We start from the raw sequence: 18,447 nt of genomic DNA on the forward strand, positions 1-18,447 counted from the left end.
CACTACTCTGTCGCTAGGAAGATTCCTTATTTTCACTGAAGCCATACTCTGGGGCTACAGTATAGATTGCCTTGCTATAGAATCCAGTCAGAGTCTGGCTGGCTGAAGTGAGGCAGTAATAAGAAGAGACTGGTCTCAGCAGCACTGGAGGAACATCCATCAGTCTGAACGGATCGATGCAGAGAGCCTGGAGCAGAGAGCGCCCTGGAAAGCGGGAGGACCACACCAAAGAAGGGGGCATCTCTGGTGGGAGGACATCACAGGCAGCAAGCTCTCCATCTGCTCTCCAAGAGCGTGTACAGATCTCTCTCTCTCTCAACCCCCCCCGGTCGGGGGCACTGCCTTCAGAGTGGAGCTGCTTCACTGTGTTAAAGTTCCAGGGTTTCAGCTAACTAACCGCTATGTAACTGTGATACTGCGGTTAGGGGTCGGCATGCACGGTCTAAATTACTGTATGTCTAGCTGTGTTGCAGACAGTAGCTGTTTTAGGATCTCGGTCTTAGAGGTATATAGCTGTCAGTGTGATTACAGATTGACATACATAGTCTAAATTACTGTATGTCTAGCTGTGATACAGTGGCAGTGATTTGTGGTGCTTCTTTGGTCTTCGCTGGTGTTTAGCACTGTGGTTAGAGGTTGATATACAGCGCATTCGGAAAGTATTCAGTATTCATTGGCTCTGGCTGGGCCACTCAAGGACATTCAGAAACTTGTCCCGAAGCCACTCCTGCGTTGTCTTGGGTGTGTGCTTAGGGTCGTTGTCCTGTTGGAAGGTGAACCTTCGCCCCAGTCTGAGGTCCTGAGCGCTCTGGAGCAGGTTTTCATCAAGGATCTCTGTACTTTGCTCCATTCATCTTTCCCTTGATCCTGAGTAGTCTCCCAGTCACTGCCGCTGAAAAACGTCCCCAAAGCATGATGCTGCCACCACCATGCTTCACCGTAGGGATGGTGCAAGGTTTCCTCCAGACGTGACACTTGGCATTCAGGCCATGTTTCTCATGGTCAGAGTCCTTTAGGTGCCTTTTGACAAACTCCAAGCGGGCAGTCATGTGCCTTTTATGAGGAGTGGCTTCCATCTGGCCACTCTACTATAAAGGCCTGATTTGTAGAGTGCTGCAGAGATGGTTGTCCTTCTGGAAGGTTCTCCCATCTCCACAGAGATACTCTGGAGCTCTGTCAGAGTGCCCATCGGGTTCTTGGTCACCTCCCTGACCAAGGCCCTTCTCCCCCGATTGCTCAGTTTGGCGAGGCGGCCAGCTCTAGGAAGAATCTTGGTGGTTATAAACTTATTTTTAAGAATTTAAGAATAGAGGCCACTGTGTTCTTGGGGACCTTCAATGCTGCAGACATGTTTTGCTACCCTTCCCCAGATCTGTGCCTTGACACAATCCTGTCTCAAAGCTCTACAGACAATTCCTTCAACCTCATAGCTTGGTTTTTGCTCTGACATGCACTGTCAACTGTGGGACCTTATATAGACAGGTGTGTGCCTTTCCAAATCATGTCCAATGAATTGAATTTACCACAGGTGGACTCCAATCAAGTTGTAGAAACATCTCAAGGATGATTCATGGAAACAGGATGTACCTGAGCTCAATTTCGAGTCTCATAGCAAAGGGTCTGAATACTTATGTAAATAAGGTATGTTTTTAAATTTTTAATACATTTGCAAAATAAAATTACAACCTGTTTTCACTTTGTCATTATGGGGTATATAGATTGATGAGGAAAACAAATAATTCAATCAATTTTAGAATAAGGCTGTAACGTAACAAATTGTGGAAAAAGGGGTCTGAATACTTTACAAATGCACTGTACAAGGTCTAAATTGTGTCTAGCTGTGATCCTGTAGTTGTTTGTGATGCTTGGTCTTAGCAGTGTGTAGAGCTGTAGCACTGTGGTTAGAGGCTGCAGTTAAGGTCTTACCGGTGTGTAACTGTGCACGCTGTTTAGATTGACTGAGGCCAGACTCTGGTCAGACAGGCTGTTGTTAAGGCTGCTTCTTGGGCTGTCACTCCCATCCTGATCTGGGTTGTATAATGCCACCTGAAATATGAAAGGCATTGCATTAGCTTTTCTTGCATACCGCACATCCTGGAGATACACCAACAGAGTTTCCAGTAATGACTGCATGCCATCTAAAATCATTATCATTCTGATGGTAAAAATGCATGCAAATCAGTTTGGTTCCGTAACAAACTGAATTTGATGTGTGTGTGTGCGTGTGTCTAGGAATTTGATACCTGTGCGTGTATGCAAAGCTTTTGTGTACTGGATGTTAGCACTTGTCATTACTGCAGAGTGCTTTCTCTGAACTGAGATTGTGGCTGGCCTGGAACACCTTTACTGAGGCTACACAACCAGCAGAGCCCCAGGGGTCTCTTCTGAATAAGTGTCCAGGTAAAGGCTCTTCTTTCTGGATAGGTAAGGGTGGACGTCCCCTTCTTTACTAAAGGTCACACTACTGGCCGTGTCAGACCCATCTGCTCACAGTGCGCAAATCGGTTTGGGACGGCCAACAAAGGTCTTCAATGTAACCGAGACCCTGACCTTTCAATACAGCAACGCAAGCAGCCAGAGCACTTCAAAACAACCATCTTCATTATTATCATCTGAAAAGGTTTTGCTAAGGGGAAAAAAGTGCATTGTGGCGTAACACAACAGACCGCAAATAATTAGCATTGGCGGTAGAAACAATCTGGTAATGAATATAATGAGATCCGGAGAGAATAGCCGCTGCATTCAGTTTTTTTCCATTGTGTGGAATGGCAGCTATGCGTGATGCGGCTGGCTGGTGTGTGTGCAGGGTTACCCTTATATGCATTTAGCAGAGGCAGAATCGTGGCCGCCACTGCATTAGTTTTTTATTTTATTATACAAATACAAAACATGGGATGGTAAAACGTTTTCAGTGTAAACTTAAATGACTAAAACAGATACAAAGTACATAGAAAAGATAATGGACCTATGTGTATTTTTTTTTTAAAATAAGATATTCTTTGAGAACTAACAATCACCAAAATAAAAACTAGACAGTCCGGGAGAATCAGAAATTCCAAAAATGTCATGGCATGGAGCCACCATTGATTTTGTTATAATGTTTGAGTCACTCAGATAGCATAAGAACAAGGCATAAGCTATAGCAAAATTTGTAGAATTTCAGAAAATGTGCTTTAAAAAACATTAACCTTTTGTCTCTGCATCCAAGCAGGCCTCTAAAACCGCAGCTGAAAAAAATCCTTAGGGAAAAACTGGTGTGACAGACCATGCAGGTCTTGGCAGCCTCAGCCTGGATTGTGCTGGTGATGCGTCCCAGTCTTGCCCAGTGGCCGGCCGGGGCTCCCTGCTCATCAGGCTGAGTGGAACAAGGCTGGGCTCTGTGCTCTGCACAATGAGACATGCAGCCTTTGGGCCGAGTGGCTGTGGCCCTGCCTGCGCCCTCTCTCCCTCTCCCTCTCGGTCTAACACACAACAGCAGGACATGAAGGCTGCTTTGCTTTCTGAGGCCAGAGGGAAGTCCAGGCCTGACCGCCCTCCAGTACTTGTGCATGATTGTGCTTGCCTGGCACAATGGAAGTCACAAAAGTGAAAACCCAGCAAATCTCAAACCAGGAAAGCTTAATCAAACCAAACGTTGAAAGTATTTATTATATTCTATATTATGAAAGAAAACAAATATCATTTGAACCCAGATCAGGCTCCTACTCTCACTCAGTATAGTCTGTCATTCTAAGCTCTCACTTTCTCAGCCAGAGAATGACACAGAAATGTTGTGCTTTAATGACAACAGTCAGAAGAGAGAGCATTGGATCCAGTATTATATTGCATTGCATTGTGTTGCATTGCATTAAATTGTATTGTAAGTGTGGTGGGGGAAGGGGACGTTAGAGAGGCTCATTAGTCGACTCTAGCCTTCCACCACTCAGTGTGGGCTGGGCTCCAGTGTTCATTAGCGTGAACGGGGAACTCAATGAACGGCTAAGACTGAGGGCTTAGGCACGTCTGAGAATCAGCACTACAATGCTAATCAAACTCAGTGTGCTGCAGAAATAGAAATGTTATGTGTAATGAAGTCGTGAAAGAGGATTTTAGCCTTAAGCTGCTCGCCATTAATCAATTTATCCTCTCCTCATCCATAAAGTGTGATGACTTCCAAAGCTCACTCCTCTGTGGTTTCCACAGACCCCAGAGTCCGAGTCAAGACGCCCACTCGAGCATGCACATCACAGTCACAGACTAACACCCAGTGTCATCATGACTCTCACAGCACACACACTGCTCACAGCACACACACTGCTCACAGCACACACAGAAATACAGACAAACAAGCACAAAAAGTCATGCAGTCCTAACAAAGACAAGTGTGCTCACACAGGCAGCAGCTCCCTCTACAAGAAATCCTGATGTGTGTCTGGTGGTAGGGAGTCAGTGTGTGTGATATTCTTAGCAGTGAATTAAGTAAAAAAAACAGGGGTGTCTTTTACATGAGTCTAATCTGGAGCATGAGACATGGATTATGAAATCAAAGCGAGATTCACCCAGGTGTCTAACAATACCAGCCAGTGTTCTGCAGAATCCCTCTTCAGGGGATTTAAGAGGGAGAGAGAGAGAGAGAGAGAGAGAGAGAGAGAGAGAGAGAGAGAGAGAGAGAGAGAGAGAGAGAGAGAGAGAAGCAAAGCACAAGGCCAGACTTCTCCTCAGTAAACACACTTCTCTCTACAATCCCCTTCCTTTAGCACACTAGTGCCAGACTTCCGTCTACCTCAGAATAGAGAAATAATGTGTGTTTGTTTAAGAGGGAATGAGGGAGAGAGAAAGAGGAATGTCTGAAGGACAGTGGCGGGATTCTCACTGGTTCTGTAGTCCTGACACAACCTCCCATTGACCTCTCAGAGAAGGCGGGAATTTGAGAGAGAAAATAGAGAGGGGGATAGAGAGGGAGAGGGAATTCCTGTGGTTTGGCACAGTGCACTGAAAGAGGCGTGGCCAGTTGTGCATTTACAGTGTATTACAATGAGAAACCAGCTCTCTCAGGAGTAGGGCTCAGATCTGCTGCTGCGATCTTACCTTTACTATAGCAACAGTTACAATCAGGAGAACAAAAAGACACATAATAACATCCTCTCACACACACAGCCCTGCTGTAATCTTGCCTGGAGCGGGCATGTTCAGAAGTTGTGTTTTTGTTTTGTTTTCCAGCGCATGATTCTTATGGTGTGAAATCAAACTGTTGTTCTTCTATGGAGGACGTCCGTGTTAAATGCCCAACTGAGGTTTGAAACCTCCCCGGCAAATCAATGCCAAGTGCTTATTTGTTGAGGTGGGAGGAGGAAAGACAGAAGCGTGTGTTGTATGTGTGTGTATACAGCGCACCTCCCACACCCCAAAGACAGGCCTCTGACAACAGGCAGACACTCACACAAAACAACACTCCCCTAACTGCCCACTGAATTTACACACGGTCACACACACACACACACGGCCAGACACACTCTGCACTCCAACACATCCCACCCCAACTACTCTACCCCAGAGCACCCCGCCTCCCGGCCATTTATATTAAACCCAGTCTTTTTTTAATGCCTGCTGCAGTAAATGAATAAGCGACTCTTGTAGGCTTTTTAAAAGTCCTCCAGAGAGCTGCCCCCACTGGGCCCAGAGGAGAGGGCTTAAGGTTAAAAAGCCTATTTCAATTTCAGAGTGAAGAGCGCACTCAGAGCCAACAGCTTGCAGTCTCTGTGGTTTCTCCCTCCATCTCTCTGCAGTGAGGTTTATACAGTATCGGCCATCCACACACACACACAAAGCCCTGCAGCAGAGAGGGTAATGTCCCCAACCACACTGATGGACAGAGAAGAGAAGGACTGGGCATCAACTTCCTTTAGCTTCCAGGTGTGTTAGCAGGATTGGGGTCAGTTCCATTTAAATTCCAGTCAATTCAACAAGTAAACCAAATTCCAATTCGACATTTTCCACATTGAAAAGAATGGGAATATCAGTGCACTTTCTGAATTGACCTCAACCCTAGTGTGTAGAGTATCACATAGCAAAGTCTGTGTGTAGGGTCTATCATATTGCAGAACGGCCGAGTATTGCTATCGTATTTCACAGTACGCGTAATCCCTTGTTGTGGTGCTGTGTATATGTGAGCGGAATGGAGCTGGAGTGGAGCGTGCCTAATTTGGCTGGAGCGTATTTTTTTAAAAATGTTGGCTCGGCCTTCTCCCTCACTCCAATTTTGCTCCGGTCCCACTCAGCCACGAGCTCTAGGCATGCTCTGCCCAGCATTTTTTATTTCCTTCATCACGGTTCTTTTAAAAATCAGGGCTATCCTGTTGTATTTATTTAACCTACCCCACCGCTAAACGCGCTGAGATGTTGATATGAGTCGACCAAGAAATAGGTTACACAGCCTGTGTAATTGATGGCAAGACAATCAGGTAGGTCCTTGTTTAATTGTCTGCCCTACAACATGTTGTTGAAATGTTGAAGCTTGTTATGATAGCCTACTTCAAAACCAAATAATTATATTTTAAACCCCAAATTTATGGAGCGGCATTTTTTTGCAGAGCGGAGGGAAGTACATTGAGTGCTGGAGCGGTGTGCAAAGACCGCTCCGTGAGCAATGAGTGGGATTTCTGACCGCTCACATACTCACCACTACAGTATCTATGTATACAGTGCTTCTTGTGCTGCAGTGCAGCTGTGTGTTAGTGTGAGATGTACTGGAAAGAAGCAGTAAATATATGTGTGTGTGTGTGTGTGTGTGTTTATCCTAGTTGAGTGCTACTCTCAGTGGGGAATAAGCTGTGGGTGGGTGGGTGGGTGGAGGGAGGGAGGGTCAGGGTGGTGCAGTGTGTGCAGGTGCATGCTGGGTAGGTACCTTGTTAGTCACAGTGTTGATTGCCAGCGTTGGAGAGGCACTTCCAGAGATCATACAGTCCATTCCCAAAGACTCCGACTCCAGGCTGTACGGTGTGGAAGCCTGGGGGAAGGAGACCAAAAAGAATCACTAATTATCAAATAAAGGACCACAAAAATAATAGTTCTTAACTAATTATCAGAATAATACAGGACCTCAAGCCACATGTGGAGGTAAAGGTCCTAACACTCATGTTGCCGTGTTTGTTGGAAAGCTAGTTTTCCTTCCAGGCAAGAGGGAGGGATGCAGATCTCCAGTATGTAAAATACATCAGGACCATTTATAAATAACAAAAAAGGAGCAACCCCTTTATTTAGGTCACATTTGAAATATTTCCAGAGGCGATGGAGAAAAGAGTCCCCATTGCTCCCCACACGGCTCGGGAGATGACTCCACCACGCCTGTCTCCCAAAACTGCTTACTGTAAGAGGATTGGCTGGCAACAATACCATTTTTAATTCTTGATAAACATAAATGAGATTTCACCATTTCTACTGTCTGAGGACTTAATGGAATGCCTTGTAGGCAGACAGCCACAGCTCTAGGGGAGGGTGGCGTGCACGTGTCATACTAACAACATACATGTACAAACTTGAGAGGGTGAATAGTGTGAATACTGTGCATTTGTCATGCTTTTGAATTACACAATGACTATATTTAAGCTCATTTACACATCCAGTGTGTGTCACACACACATGCATAGAATGGGATGTGCGTCGCTCGATCCGTCTCCCTATCTTACTACCACAGATAGACCCACACGTGGGTGGTTAACGGAGTGGGTGCGTTTGCCTTTCTCTTTGTCTCAGTGTTTCAACAGAAGCTCCCCTGTGTGTCTTGTAGCCTATGGTGGGCTACACAGGGGAGGCCAGACTGCAGTGGCCTGGGAGAAAGGGATGGAGCCAGGTCAATCTGGGCACTTGACCAAACCAGTGAAGCTGTACATTACACTGGACACGACTCATGCATATTTAAAGACAAAAGCTCCCGCTCAGAATAACCATTATTTGTTTGTTCAGAAACATTACTGCAGAATACAATGTACACTATATATACACACAAAAGTATGTGGACACCCCTTCAAATTAGTAGATTTGTCTATTTCAGCCACACCTGTTGCTGACAGGTGTATAAAACAGAGCACACAGCCATGCAATCTCCATAGACAAACATTGGCAGTAGAATGGCCTTACTGAAAAACTCTGACTTTCAACGTGGCACCGTCATAGGATGCCACCTTTCCAACAAGTCTGTTTATAAAATTTCTGCCCTGCTAGAGATTCCCCGGTCATCTGTAAAAGTGCTGTTATTGTAAAGTGGAAACGTCTAGGAGCAACAACGGCTCAGCCGCAAATTGGTAGGCCACAAAAGCTCACAGAACGGGACTGGTGAGTGCTGAAACTCGTAGCGCGTAAATTTCTGTCCTCGGTTGCAACACTCACTATTGAGTTCCAAACGCCTCTGGAAACAACGTCAGCACACTAAATGGGTTCTATGGCCGAGCAGCCGAACACAAGCATAAGAACACCATGCGCGATGCCAAGCGTCGGCTGGAGTGGTGTAAAGCTCGCCGCCATTGGACTCTGGAGCAGTGGAAACGCGTTCTCTGGAGTGATGAATCGCACTTCACCATCTGGCAGTCCGACGACTGAATCTGGGTTTGGCGTACGCCAGGAGAACGCTACCTGTCCCAATGCGTATTGCCAACTGTACAGTTTGGTGGAGGAGGAATAATGGTCAGGGGCTGTTTTTCATGGTTCGGGCTAGGCCCCTTAGTTCCAGTGCAGGGAAATCTTAACGCTACAGCATACAATGACATTCTAGACGATTCTGTGCTTCCAACTTTGTGGCAACAGTTTGGGGAAGGCCCTTTCCTGTTTCAGCATGACAATGCCCCTGTGCACAAAGCGAGGTCCATACAGAAATGGTTTGTCGAGATCGGTGTGGAAGAACTTGACTGGCCTGCACAGAGCCCTGACCTCAACCCCATCGAACACCTTTGGAATGAATTGGAACGCCGACTGCGAGCCAGGCCTAATCGCCCAACATCAGTGCCCGACTTCACTAATACTCGTGGCTGAATGGAAGCAAGTCCCCGCAGCAAAGTTCCAACATCTAGTGGAAAAAATTCCCAGAAGAGTGGAGGCCATTATAGCAGCAAGGGGAGGACCAACTCCATATTAATGCCCATGATTTTGGAATGAGATGTTCGATGAGCAGGTGTCCACATACTTTTGGTCATGTAGTGCATGTAAATAATGGCAGCCTGGGGCATAGTTTTAATAAGGACCCTGCTACATGACAAGGCTGAGCCACATCGAGAGGGAGTTACATAAAGGGAAGCGATGAATTACTAGGTGTGTGTGCACGCGCGAGTATACAGGAGAGAGACGCAGAGAAAGAGGATGTGACAAAGAGACGATCAGAGGGAGGTAGAGATTGAAAATGACAACAAAAAAAAAACAATGCGCTGTATGTCAAAATTGCTTATAATATGGTTTCCCCATTTTCCACACGAGGCCAATCATAATTTCGGGCAAATGGCATGTGTTAAGCGAGGGTATCTACAGCGGGGAGAACAAGTATTTGATACACTGCCGATTTTGCAGGTTTTCCTACTTACAAAGCATGTAGAGGTCTGTAATTTGTATCATAGGTACACTTCAACTGTGCGAGATGGAATCTAAAACAAAAATCCAGAAAATCACATTGTATGATTTTTAAGTAATTAATTTGCATTTTATTGCATGACATATACATCAGAAAAGCAGAACTTAATATTTGGTACAGAAACCTTTGTTTGCAATTACAGAGATCATACGTTTCCTTGACCAGGTTTGCAAACACTGCAGCAGGGATTTTGGCCCACTCCTCCATACAGACCTTCTCCAGAGCCTTCAGGTTTCGGGACTTTCAGCTCCCTCCAAAGAATTTCTATTGGGATCAGGTCTGAAGACTGGCTAGGCCACTCCAGGACCTTGAGATGCTTCTTACGGAGCCACTCCTTAGTTGCCCTGGCTGTGTGTTTCGGGTCGTTGTCATGCTGGAAGACCCAGCCACGACCCATCTTCAATGCTCTTACTGAGGGAAGGAGGTTGTTGGCCAAGATCTCGCGATACATGGCCCCATCCATCCTCCCCTCAATACGGTGCAGTCGTCCTGTCCCCTTTGCAGAAAAGCATCCCCAAAGAATGATATTTCCACCTCCATGCTTCACGGTTGGGATGGTGTTCTTGGGGTTGTACTCATCCTTCTTCTTCCTCCAAACACAGCGAGTGGAGTTTAGACCAAAAAGCTATATTTTTGTCTCATCAGACCACATGACCTTCTCCCATTCCTCCTCTGGATCATCCAGATGGTCATTGGCAAACTTCAGACGAGCCTGGACATGCGCTGGCTTGAGCAGGGGGACCTTGCGTGCGCTGCAGGATTTTAATCCATTACGGCGTAGTGTGTTACTAATGGTTTTCTTTGAGACTGTGGTCCCAGCTCTCTTCAGGTCATTGACCAGGTCCTGCTGTGTAGTTCTGGGCTGATCCCTCACCTTCCTCATGATCATTGATGCCCCACGAGGTGAGATCTTGCATGGAGCCCCAGACCGATGGTGATTGACCGTCATCTTGAACTTCTTCCATTTTCTAATAATTGCGCCAACAGTTGTTGCCTTCTCACCAAGCTGCTTGCCTATTGTCCTGTAGCCCATCCCAGCCTTGTGCCGGTCTACAATTTTTTCCCTGATGTCCTTACACAGCTCTCTGGTCTTGGCCATTGTGGAGAGGTTGGAGTCTGTTTGATTGAGTGTGTGGACAGGTGTCTTTTATACAGGTAATGAGTTCAAACAGGTGCAGTTAATACATGTAATGAGTGGAGAACAGGAGGATGGCCAAGATGACGGTCAATCACCATCGGTCTGGGGCTCCATGCAAGATCTCACCTCGTGGGGCATCAATGATCATGAGGAAGGTGAGGGATCAGCCCAGAACTACACAGCAGGACCTGGTCAATGACCTGAAGAGAGCTGGGACCACAGTCTCAAAGAAAACCATTAGTAACACACTACGCCGTAATGGATTAAAATCCTATGATACATGTGGTCACCTCAACTACCTCAACTAGCCGGTGCCCCCGCACATTGACTCTGCACCGTTACCCCCCTGTATATATAGCCTCCCTACTGTCACTTTATTTTACTTCTGCTCTTTGTTTTTCTCAACACTTTTTTTTGTTGTTGTTTTATTCTTACTTTTTTTTTTTTGTTGTTTAAAATAAACGCACTGTTGGTTAAGGGCTGTAAGTAAGCATTTCACTGTAATGTCTGCACTTGTTGTATTCGGCGCATGTGACCAATAAAATTTGATTTGATTTGATTTTTGATTTGATTTGATTTCTTAAAGAAAAACTAACAGGTCTGTGAGAGCCGGAACTCTTACTGGTTGGTAGGTGATCAAATACTTATGTCATGCAATAAAATGCAAATGAATTACTTAAAAATCATACAATGTGATTTTCTGGATTTTTGTTTTAGATTCCGTCTCTCACATGTGAAGTGTACCTATGCTAAAAATTACAGACCTCTACATGCTTTGTAAGTAGGAAAACCTGCAAAAATCGGCAGTGTATCAAATACTTGTTCTCCCCACTGTACATCTGTATGAAGACAAAGAATCAGGGTGTGTTGACTAGAGGACTTACTCTCTCTCCGGACCGCGGCCTCTTCTTCGGCCGTGTGGGCAAGGCGTCTTCCTTTGGGTTGGTGTCGATGGCCCAGTAGGAGCCCTGTGGAGAGAGAAAGGACCATTGAGCACCGCAGTAAAGAACAGAACAGACAATGCCTTGCCTGGCCTGATACCACAGGGATTTTAGCAATGGATTGGGTTGTTTGTAATTGGAGGGAGCTGTGTTTTGTGGTAAAGCTTCCCTTTTCTCTGGTGCTCTTTAGTTAGAGACGGGGGCTGTTGAAATGGTGAGCCCCTCCTGAAGCTAGTGTAGCTGGGCTGCTGTTCCAGGCAGGGGAGCAGCGTGTTGGGTTTCTGTTCAGGTCTGAGCCCAGCTAATCAAGGAGAGAATAGACCTGCTGGCTCTGAGGCTGCAGCTCCACACACAACTCCACTCCCTGGCTGCATTATTTATCTCTGCATTCGGCCCCATTTAATTAATTTTTCAATGTTGTTCCTCCCTGAAGCCACAAGCAACACTGCTTACAGTGGTTAAAATGAGATTCTCACCCCCAGGCCTTTACAAGTTGTGATTTTAAAAAATATTTCATATTACTCCCGATAAGATCATTCTCAATTGTCAGGGGAAAGTGAGATCAGGACCTTTAAAATTACTTCCTTAGCAGAGAGAATAACTGATATTTACAGAGAAATTGTCAGTCTACAGAAGAGGAGAGGTACCGTTGCAACAACCTGTGTCTAAAGTCATCCATAGAACATGTGTACTGTAGTAGGCCCATTTCATACTCCAGTCACGGTACTACTGCCATCTAAAGCACGGTCCTGTGTTTCTCTCCTAGCTTTCATTTTGAAACACTGCAACTTTACCCCACTGCTGCAACAATACAATATGTTTGAATATTTTCAAAGCTTGGGGTCAATTAGCATTTCCTCAGAGGGAGAATAATTCACAGTGCAATGAACCAGAGATAAAGAAGCAGTAACAATATATGGCTGAAGTAAATCCCACTATATTCACTCTTCCGTAGCCTAATTCCATTGTTGGTATATTTGGTTATGTTGTCTTCACTGCAAGAGGCTGAGCGTAACGGACAGAGAAACGTCTAAGGACGTCTGAAGGTGAGCTGCGTGTTCTGATCATAGCATCTGTTTCACTGCTAGATGTATGATGATTTTGGGGTTAACTGTTTCAATTAGAGCTCCTGGTAGACTCAGACTCACTGTGCCGGTGGAGAGCCGGGCGGCGTTTCTTTTAATTAGGCAAAAAATCTTTAAGCACAAACCCTTGGGAAGGGAGTTTCTGCATTTCTCCACACGCCCCCTGAGACTCGACGGGGGAAAAAAACAGACCCATATAAAGACTCCTTAAATTATTCACAAATATACTGCATCATAGTGAAGCCAGAACAGTCCATAATGTAAGCTACAACTGTAACGAATCCAAGCTCTATCATCCATGTAGTCTCTAAACAAATGCCATGATGGCCATGTGATGATTTCACCAGAAGCCCTAATTACCTGCTGCTCTCAGAGGACGGTGATTTTCCTACAGTACTGTATGTCAACCTATAAAAAAGAAATCATGGTGCACATTTAGCATTCCTTACCAGTTAACATTATGTCAAATAAATAGGTCTCTGCAGTGGGAGCCGTAACGGCACTTTGCCCCCTCACCTCCACGGTGAAGGAGTACGCTATGCATGTCATCATCTCGCTCTCCTATCTCATCCGACCAGCTCATATTCCTGCCACATTACAATATTGATGTAACATATCAAGAGAGGCTAGCGCTTCTTTGAAGTTGTCTTCGGGGGGGGGAAGAGAGTGAGGAAAATTCCAAATTAAGTTGGCCATGCATTTGGAATGGGACCCATACAGCAATAGATTATTTTGTATTTAGTGCAGCTCCCAGGAGTGTCAATATCAGAGGATTACAGCAAAACATGAAATTAGCATTCAGTCCCAAACCTCTACAGCGCTTCAAGCCACTCTCTCTCTCTGTCTGTGTGCCTGTTCTCCAGACAAAACAGGGATTAAGTCCATCTTACATATGGTTAGACCAATTCACATAACCAGGATACACTAAATATAGGGCCACATGGTCCAACCATGTGAGAAACAAAACGTAGCGGGAGATACTAGTAACACACGTGACAGTGCGAGAGATGGGAGCGATTGTGTAGTAAAACAGGCTGGTATGGGAGCTGGTGGTGTGTCATAGCAGCAGTCCCTGCCAGCCTGAGATGATAGGGCAGGAGGGGCTGGGAGGCAGGTGCTGTATGTGTCAGCGTGGTCTCCCTCTCCTCACCCTAAGTGCTGAGCTGAGGGCTTTTGTCCTCATAAGCCAGCCCCTGAGAGGCACTTTTGGAGCATTACTTGAAATGCCCTGACTATGGCCTTATTTTGGACTATTCCCACAAGGCCAGTGACTTTTTACCACGTCGTCAAACTTTGTCTGGTCTAAAAAAAGAACACAGTATTTACATTTGCCATGCAATTTTGTGGGGGTGGAACGTTCATAATAGATTATGAGCATGCCATGCATTTCCAGACTGTCAGAGCACTGGCAGGCGTTCAAAGTGAACATGTTTCTAGTGCAGATAGCATTAGATCATATTGAGAACTTCTTGCAAGAGTGAGCCTAGACTAGTATGTCCACCTGTGGACACCAGCCACTTATTTCCACTACATTTACTGTCATCTCTGTATCTTTGGTTTGAATAAACAATTGCCTTCTTACCTTTCCTGGGTCATCTTTGGAGCGAGGCACTTTGAGAAAACACTTGTTCAATGACAGATTGTGCCGTATTGAGTTCTGTGGGAAGAGAGAGAAAGAGAAAAATCGGGGTTAGAGCTTAGCGATTAAAAATCCCATTAAAGGAAGAGGTCTTGTGTCTTTGAGCAGAGAGCATATCATAGCCACAGAGGCTGTGCCATTGTGAGAAAGACAAAGGAGAAGCTTGGCAGCATGGTACACTGTCATCCTTTGTGTCAAGTCCCATTTCCTGCTGTCAAGCTCAACTTGTTTTAATGACACCAAGGAAATAATCTGCTATATCTGTGACTAGATGTCAGTCTACACACTGATAGTGACCGGACCTGGCCAAAGCTACCAGGAAGACATAGGGCCTTACCCTACCATGGTAACAGCAGCCTGGCTGCTTCTACTTCTCAAATGACATGGGCACCAACAATCAAACCTCAGCTTGAATTAAGAGACACGCATACCAAATGAATCCCTCGCTGGGATGTTGCTTGATATTAATTAATGCTACACAAGGCTCCTTGGGGGGAAGGAAATAAATGATGTCGATCATTCTGAAAGTTAACTCATTATGGTGTTCGCTATTCCTCACCGACAGAGGGAGGAGGTTGATTTATCTGCCTGATCGGGGGCTCGAAGCAGCCATAATGTAGGCTGTACAGTGCAGTGGTGCTCCTGGTTTAATAACACCGTCAGGGTACAGCCAGCCAGCCTCCTGGAATCAGCTGGAGCTGGGCCAGCCATGGGCTTAGCGGACTCGCCGAACGCACACATCTCCACTCCATTTTAGTACTGACAGATGGCTGCACTAAAAAGCTTTGAGATCCTCAGACGAGTTGGACGTTTGTTGGGCGGATGCGAGGTGTACAGCATAAGATGGCGCTGATTGTAACATCAGTATAGAGAAAGTATACCTCAGGAAGAGAGGATAATGTCAATCTCCACTGGTAAAATCCCCTGAAATGGAAAAATCCAATACACCAAACTTACAACAAAAAGTGTTAGGACTGTTACAGCAGAGCAGATCAGTGTTCATTATAGAAACCTAAAATATATTTAAAAAAAAAACAATTACATAAGACACTCTAATCTAGGCTAATCAAACCCCAAAATCTGTGGCACTGTCTGATAGCATCAGTGCTATCTCTTCCAGCCTAGTGTTGGACTGGGGTTGGAGTGTGTCAGTCAGTCTCCGTGGTTGGATGGAGAGATGTGTTCTCACAGACCGCACTAAATCAGCAGGACGGCATCTATCCATCAGTCTTAGCCTACACTACCTCCTGCATTAGGGCAGGGGTTCCCCAAACGTTTTCACTCAGGCCCCCCTTCCAGCATTGGGGAGCATCCCCCACAGTTTGGGAACCACTGCATTAGGTGACATGACCACAATTCAAGTGGGGACACTCAGCTGCATGTCTGACATCTGTATAGACATACAGTAGGCTATACAACATATTCATAGCCTACATTCAGGTGCAGGAACAAAAAGGGTGTGATGCATGCCATCAGTTTGGAAAACATAAAGAAGGCCATTTAGGCCCCTAGGAAGACAAGAAGGGAGGAAGAGGGAGAAAGTGGAGACAGCGTGTAATGCAGACCTTACAATGTCTTACAAGCGTAAGCACTTAAGACCTAAGTAAAACCCTCCACCTTCCACAGACTCTGCCGACGAGGAGTGGGAGTTATGTCATGCACTTGATGCCATGAGGAAAGCGGGGCAAGTAGCGCTCAGCCTCACACAGGGCGAGATGTTGCTCAGTCTCCATTTAGGGCCTTCTTGCAGGTTTAAATCATTGATACAGTCATCCAGCTCGACCCAGCCTAGAGTACTGCCACTGCATTAAGAGGTTTAATTTTTAATGAACTCTTCTCTTTGACAGGCTCTGTGCTCCTGCGACATGCTGTATTCTGTCAAACACGCTCCCTTCTCTAAGCTTAAAAATCACTGGTGTGAAACTAACAGGCTGAGGGTCAATCGTGGGAGAAAGGGTGAAATGGAGTGAATAGAAGCGTTTAACACATTACGACTGCAGTGTCTCAGAGAAACGTCATGACAGCCACTTCAGCTCCATTTGAGAGATCATGGCATCCTTGCAGGGAGGCAGAGGAGAAACCATGAATAAGATGACAACGCGCTGGTGAGAATCCCCCCACCTAGCCAGTTAGCCATAATGTGTCCGTTTTGGAAAAGCTATACTACAATTAGCCTTAGCATCTCCAGTATGTAGAGAGTCGTACTGGCACACAATGAGGATGGAGCTTCCAGATCAGTACCCACAGTGTGGTCAGAAGTACAGTAAGTAGAAGGGGTCACTGAGTTTAGGCAGTATTGCAAAGTGAGTCAGATGGAGCAGAGAGCTCAGCAGGGGTCCATCCCAAGTGCTGCCCAGCATGTACCTGCAACCCCCACAGTGCAGCTCATGCCCATCCAGTGTGTGCGTCTCCCACTGTCGCCTCCCACACACACACCACAGCGTCTCCTAACATGGTGATCTAACACACCAGGACAGCGCCGTCCCTGCCCTGTGCCGCCTTAACACATCACTCACCACCACCACCCTCCCAACCCCCTCCGCGGAGGAGCGGGGAGCTGCGGCTCAGCAGAAGGGCAGCCAGGGGAAAGTAGGTCACCCGGACGTCCTCGCTCCGCGTGTCAAACGTTCAGAGTGAGCCAAAGGGACAGGCCGTGTCAGAGCCCTGCTCCTCTCCTCACAGTCAGGGAGGGAGGGGGTCAGAGCACCCTGCACACACAGTGCTGAGACTCAGCGGACCGCAGCCTCACCAGGATGCAACTGAGACGCAGGGAGGTAGAGTTCTCCCTCAGAGAACCCGTGGAGAAAAGAGGACTCTACACAGGTCTAATGCAGTCCTTTTCTGCAGCTGCATGTCTACCTCAAATAGATATCCTACTGACAGGCATCCCAACAAGGTTTTCATGACATTTCTCAATCCTCATGTAAAGTTGAGTATTTACATGTGAGCCCATAAAAAAAAAAAAAAAAACATCTTACTAAGTAAGGGTAGGCCCAGATGAGCTCTTTAAGCGTTTAAACTCCAAATGGGAGAGCGCTTAAATGCCTTGGGATTTGCAGCAGTGTGTGATCAACATGTTTTCCCACAACTGTGCAGAGTGTGGGAAAACGAGTGACTGTGAGCAGCAGGAGTGTCAGGATTGCATAACCCAGATCTGTTGTATTGGAGTTCTAAATTTTTTGTAAAACATTTTTTTACTTTTAGCAAAAATGTTTATTTTTAATTCACAATCTGTAGAAGCAATGAGAATAGAAAGGTTCAGAACTTTTGTAAAACACCACAGTACGGTTGAAATATATATGGCAAATAGTTTGTTTCTTATGACACTTTTCCCCAATAATAACACTAACAATGTAGCCACAAGTTCACTTTACATTCCCAATAAAGCCACAAGCTAATATCCTTTGACTGGATAGGAAGTCCTAATGATGATCCCCTCAGGGCGGCAGGTAGCTTAGTGGGTAAGAGCGTTGTGCCAGTAACCGAAAGGTCGCTGGTTCTAATCCCCGAGCAGACTAGGTGAAAAATCTGTCGATGTGCCCTTAAGCAAGGCACCCTAATTGCTCCTGTAAGTCGCTCTGGATAAGAGCGTCTGCTAAATGACTAAAAATGAAAAATAAATGAAAAAATGAAATGGACCAATCACAACGTGTCCTGCTTCCCTGCTATTTAAGTTCAACCCAACTCTATGAAATCAACATCTCTTCTCAACATTAACAATTAAAGACTTAGACAGCACCACAAGGCTTTTCAGAGCAAATTAAACAAGCATGTAAAAAGATACAGGCCCGTGTAGCCAAAAGCAAACAGTACAAGGATAGCATGACCTTTAATTGACCTGTGGGTAAACTCCATGTCAATGACTGAGGCAGACAAAAAGAGTTGCGCCACTGCTGCTGCGGTGCATACCTCAGATCTAGTCTTGTCATACAGAAAGGGATGTGATCTTTCAGATAAGGCCTGCAGCAGCATTCTGAGAGAGAGAAATAAAGAAGACAAGGCCTGAGCCACAGCACAGCTAGGATACAACCAGCAGTGAGGATAAAGCATTT

At 45.8% G+C, this 18,447-nt stretch overlaps 1 protein-coding gene across 2 annotated transcripts in view; it reads right to left on the minus strand.

The window, feature by feature from the left end:
* The window catches only part of LOC121578427 (forkhead box protein J3), an 87,178-nt gene that overhangs the window by 12,361 nt on the left and 56,370 nt on the right, over nt 1-18,447 (minus strand). For both annotated transcript variants that reach the window (XM_041892802.2, XM_041892803.2), the window contains exons 3-6: nt 14,339-14,413; nt 11,615-11,698; nt 6,884-6,985; nt 1,927-2,046 (exon numbers count right to left, since the gene is read on the minus strand). In XM_041892802.2, the coding sequence (XP_041748736.1) occupies nt 1,927-2,046; nt 6,884-6,985; nt 11,615-11,698; nt 14,339-14,413 (381 nt within the window). The remainder of the gene's footprint in view (nt 1-1,926; nt 2,047-6,883; nt 6,986-11,614; nt 11,699-14,338; nt 14,414-18,447) is intronic.

The sequence above is a fragment of the Coregonus clupeaformis genome, chromosome 12 (assembly GCF_020615455.1).
Source record: "Coregonus clupeaformis isolate EN_2021a chromosome 12, ASM2061545v1, whole genome shotgun sequence".
In the NCBI taxonomy this organism is placed as follows: Eukaryota; Metazoa; Chordata; class Actinopteri; order Salmoniformes; family Salmonidae; genus Coregonus; species Coregonus clupeaformis.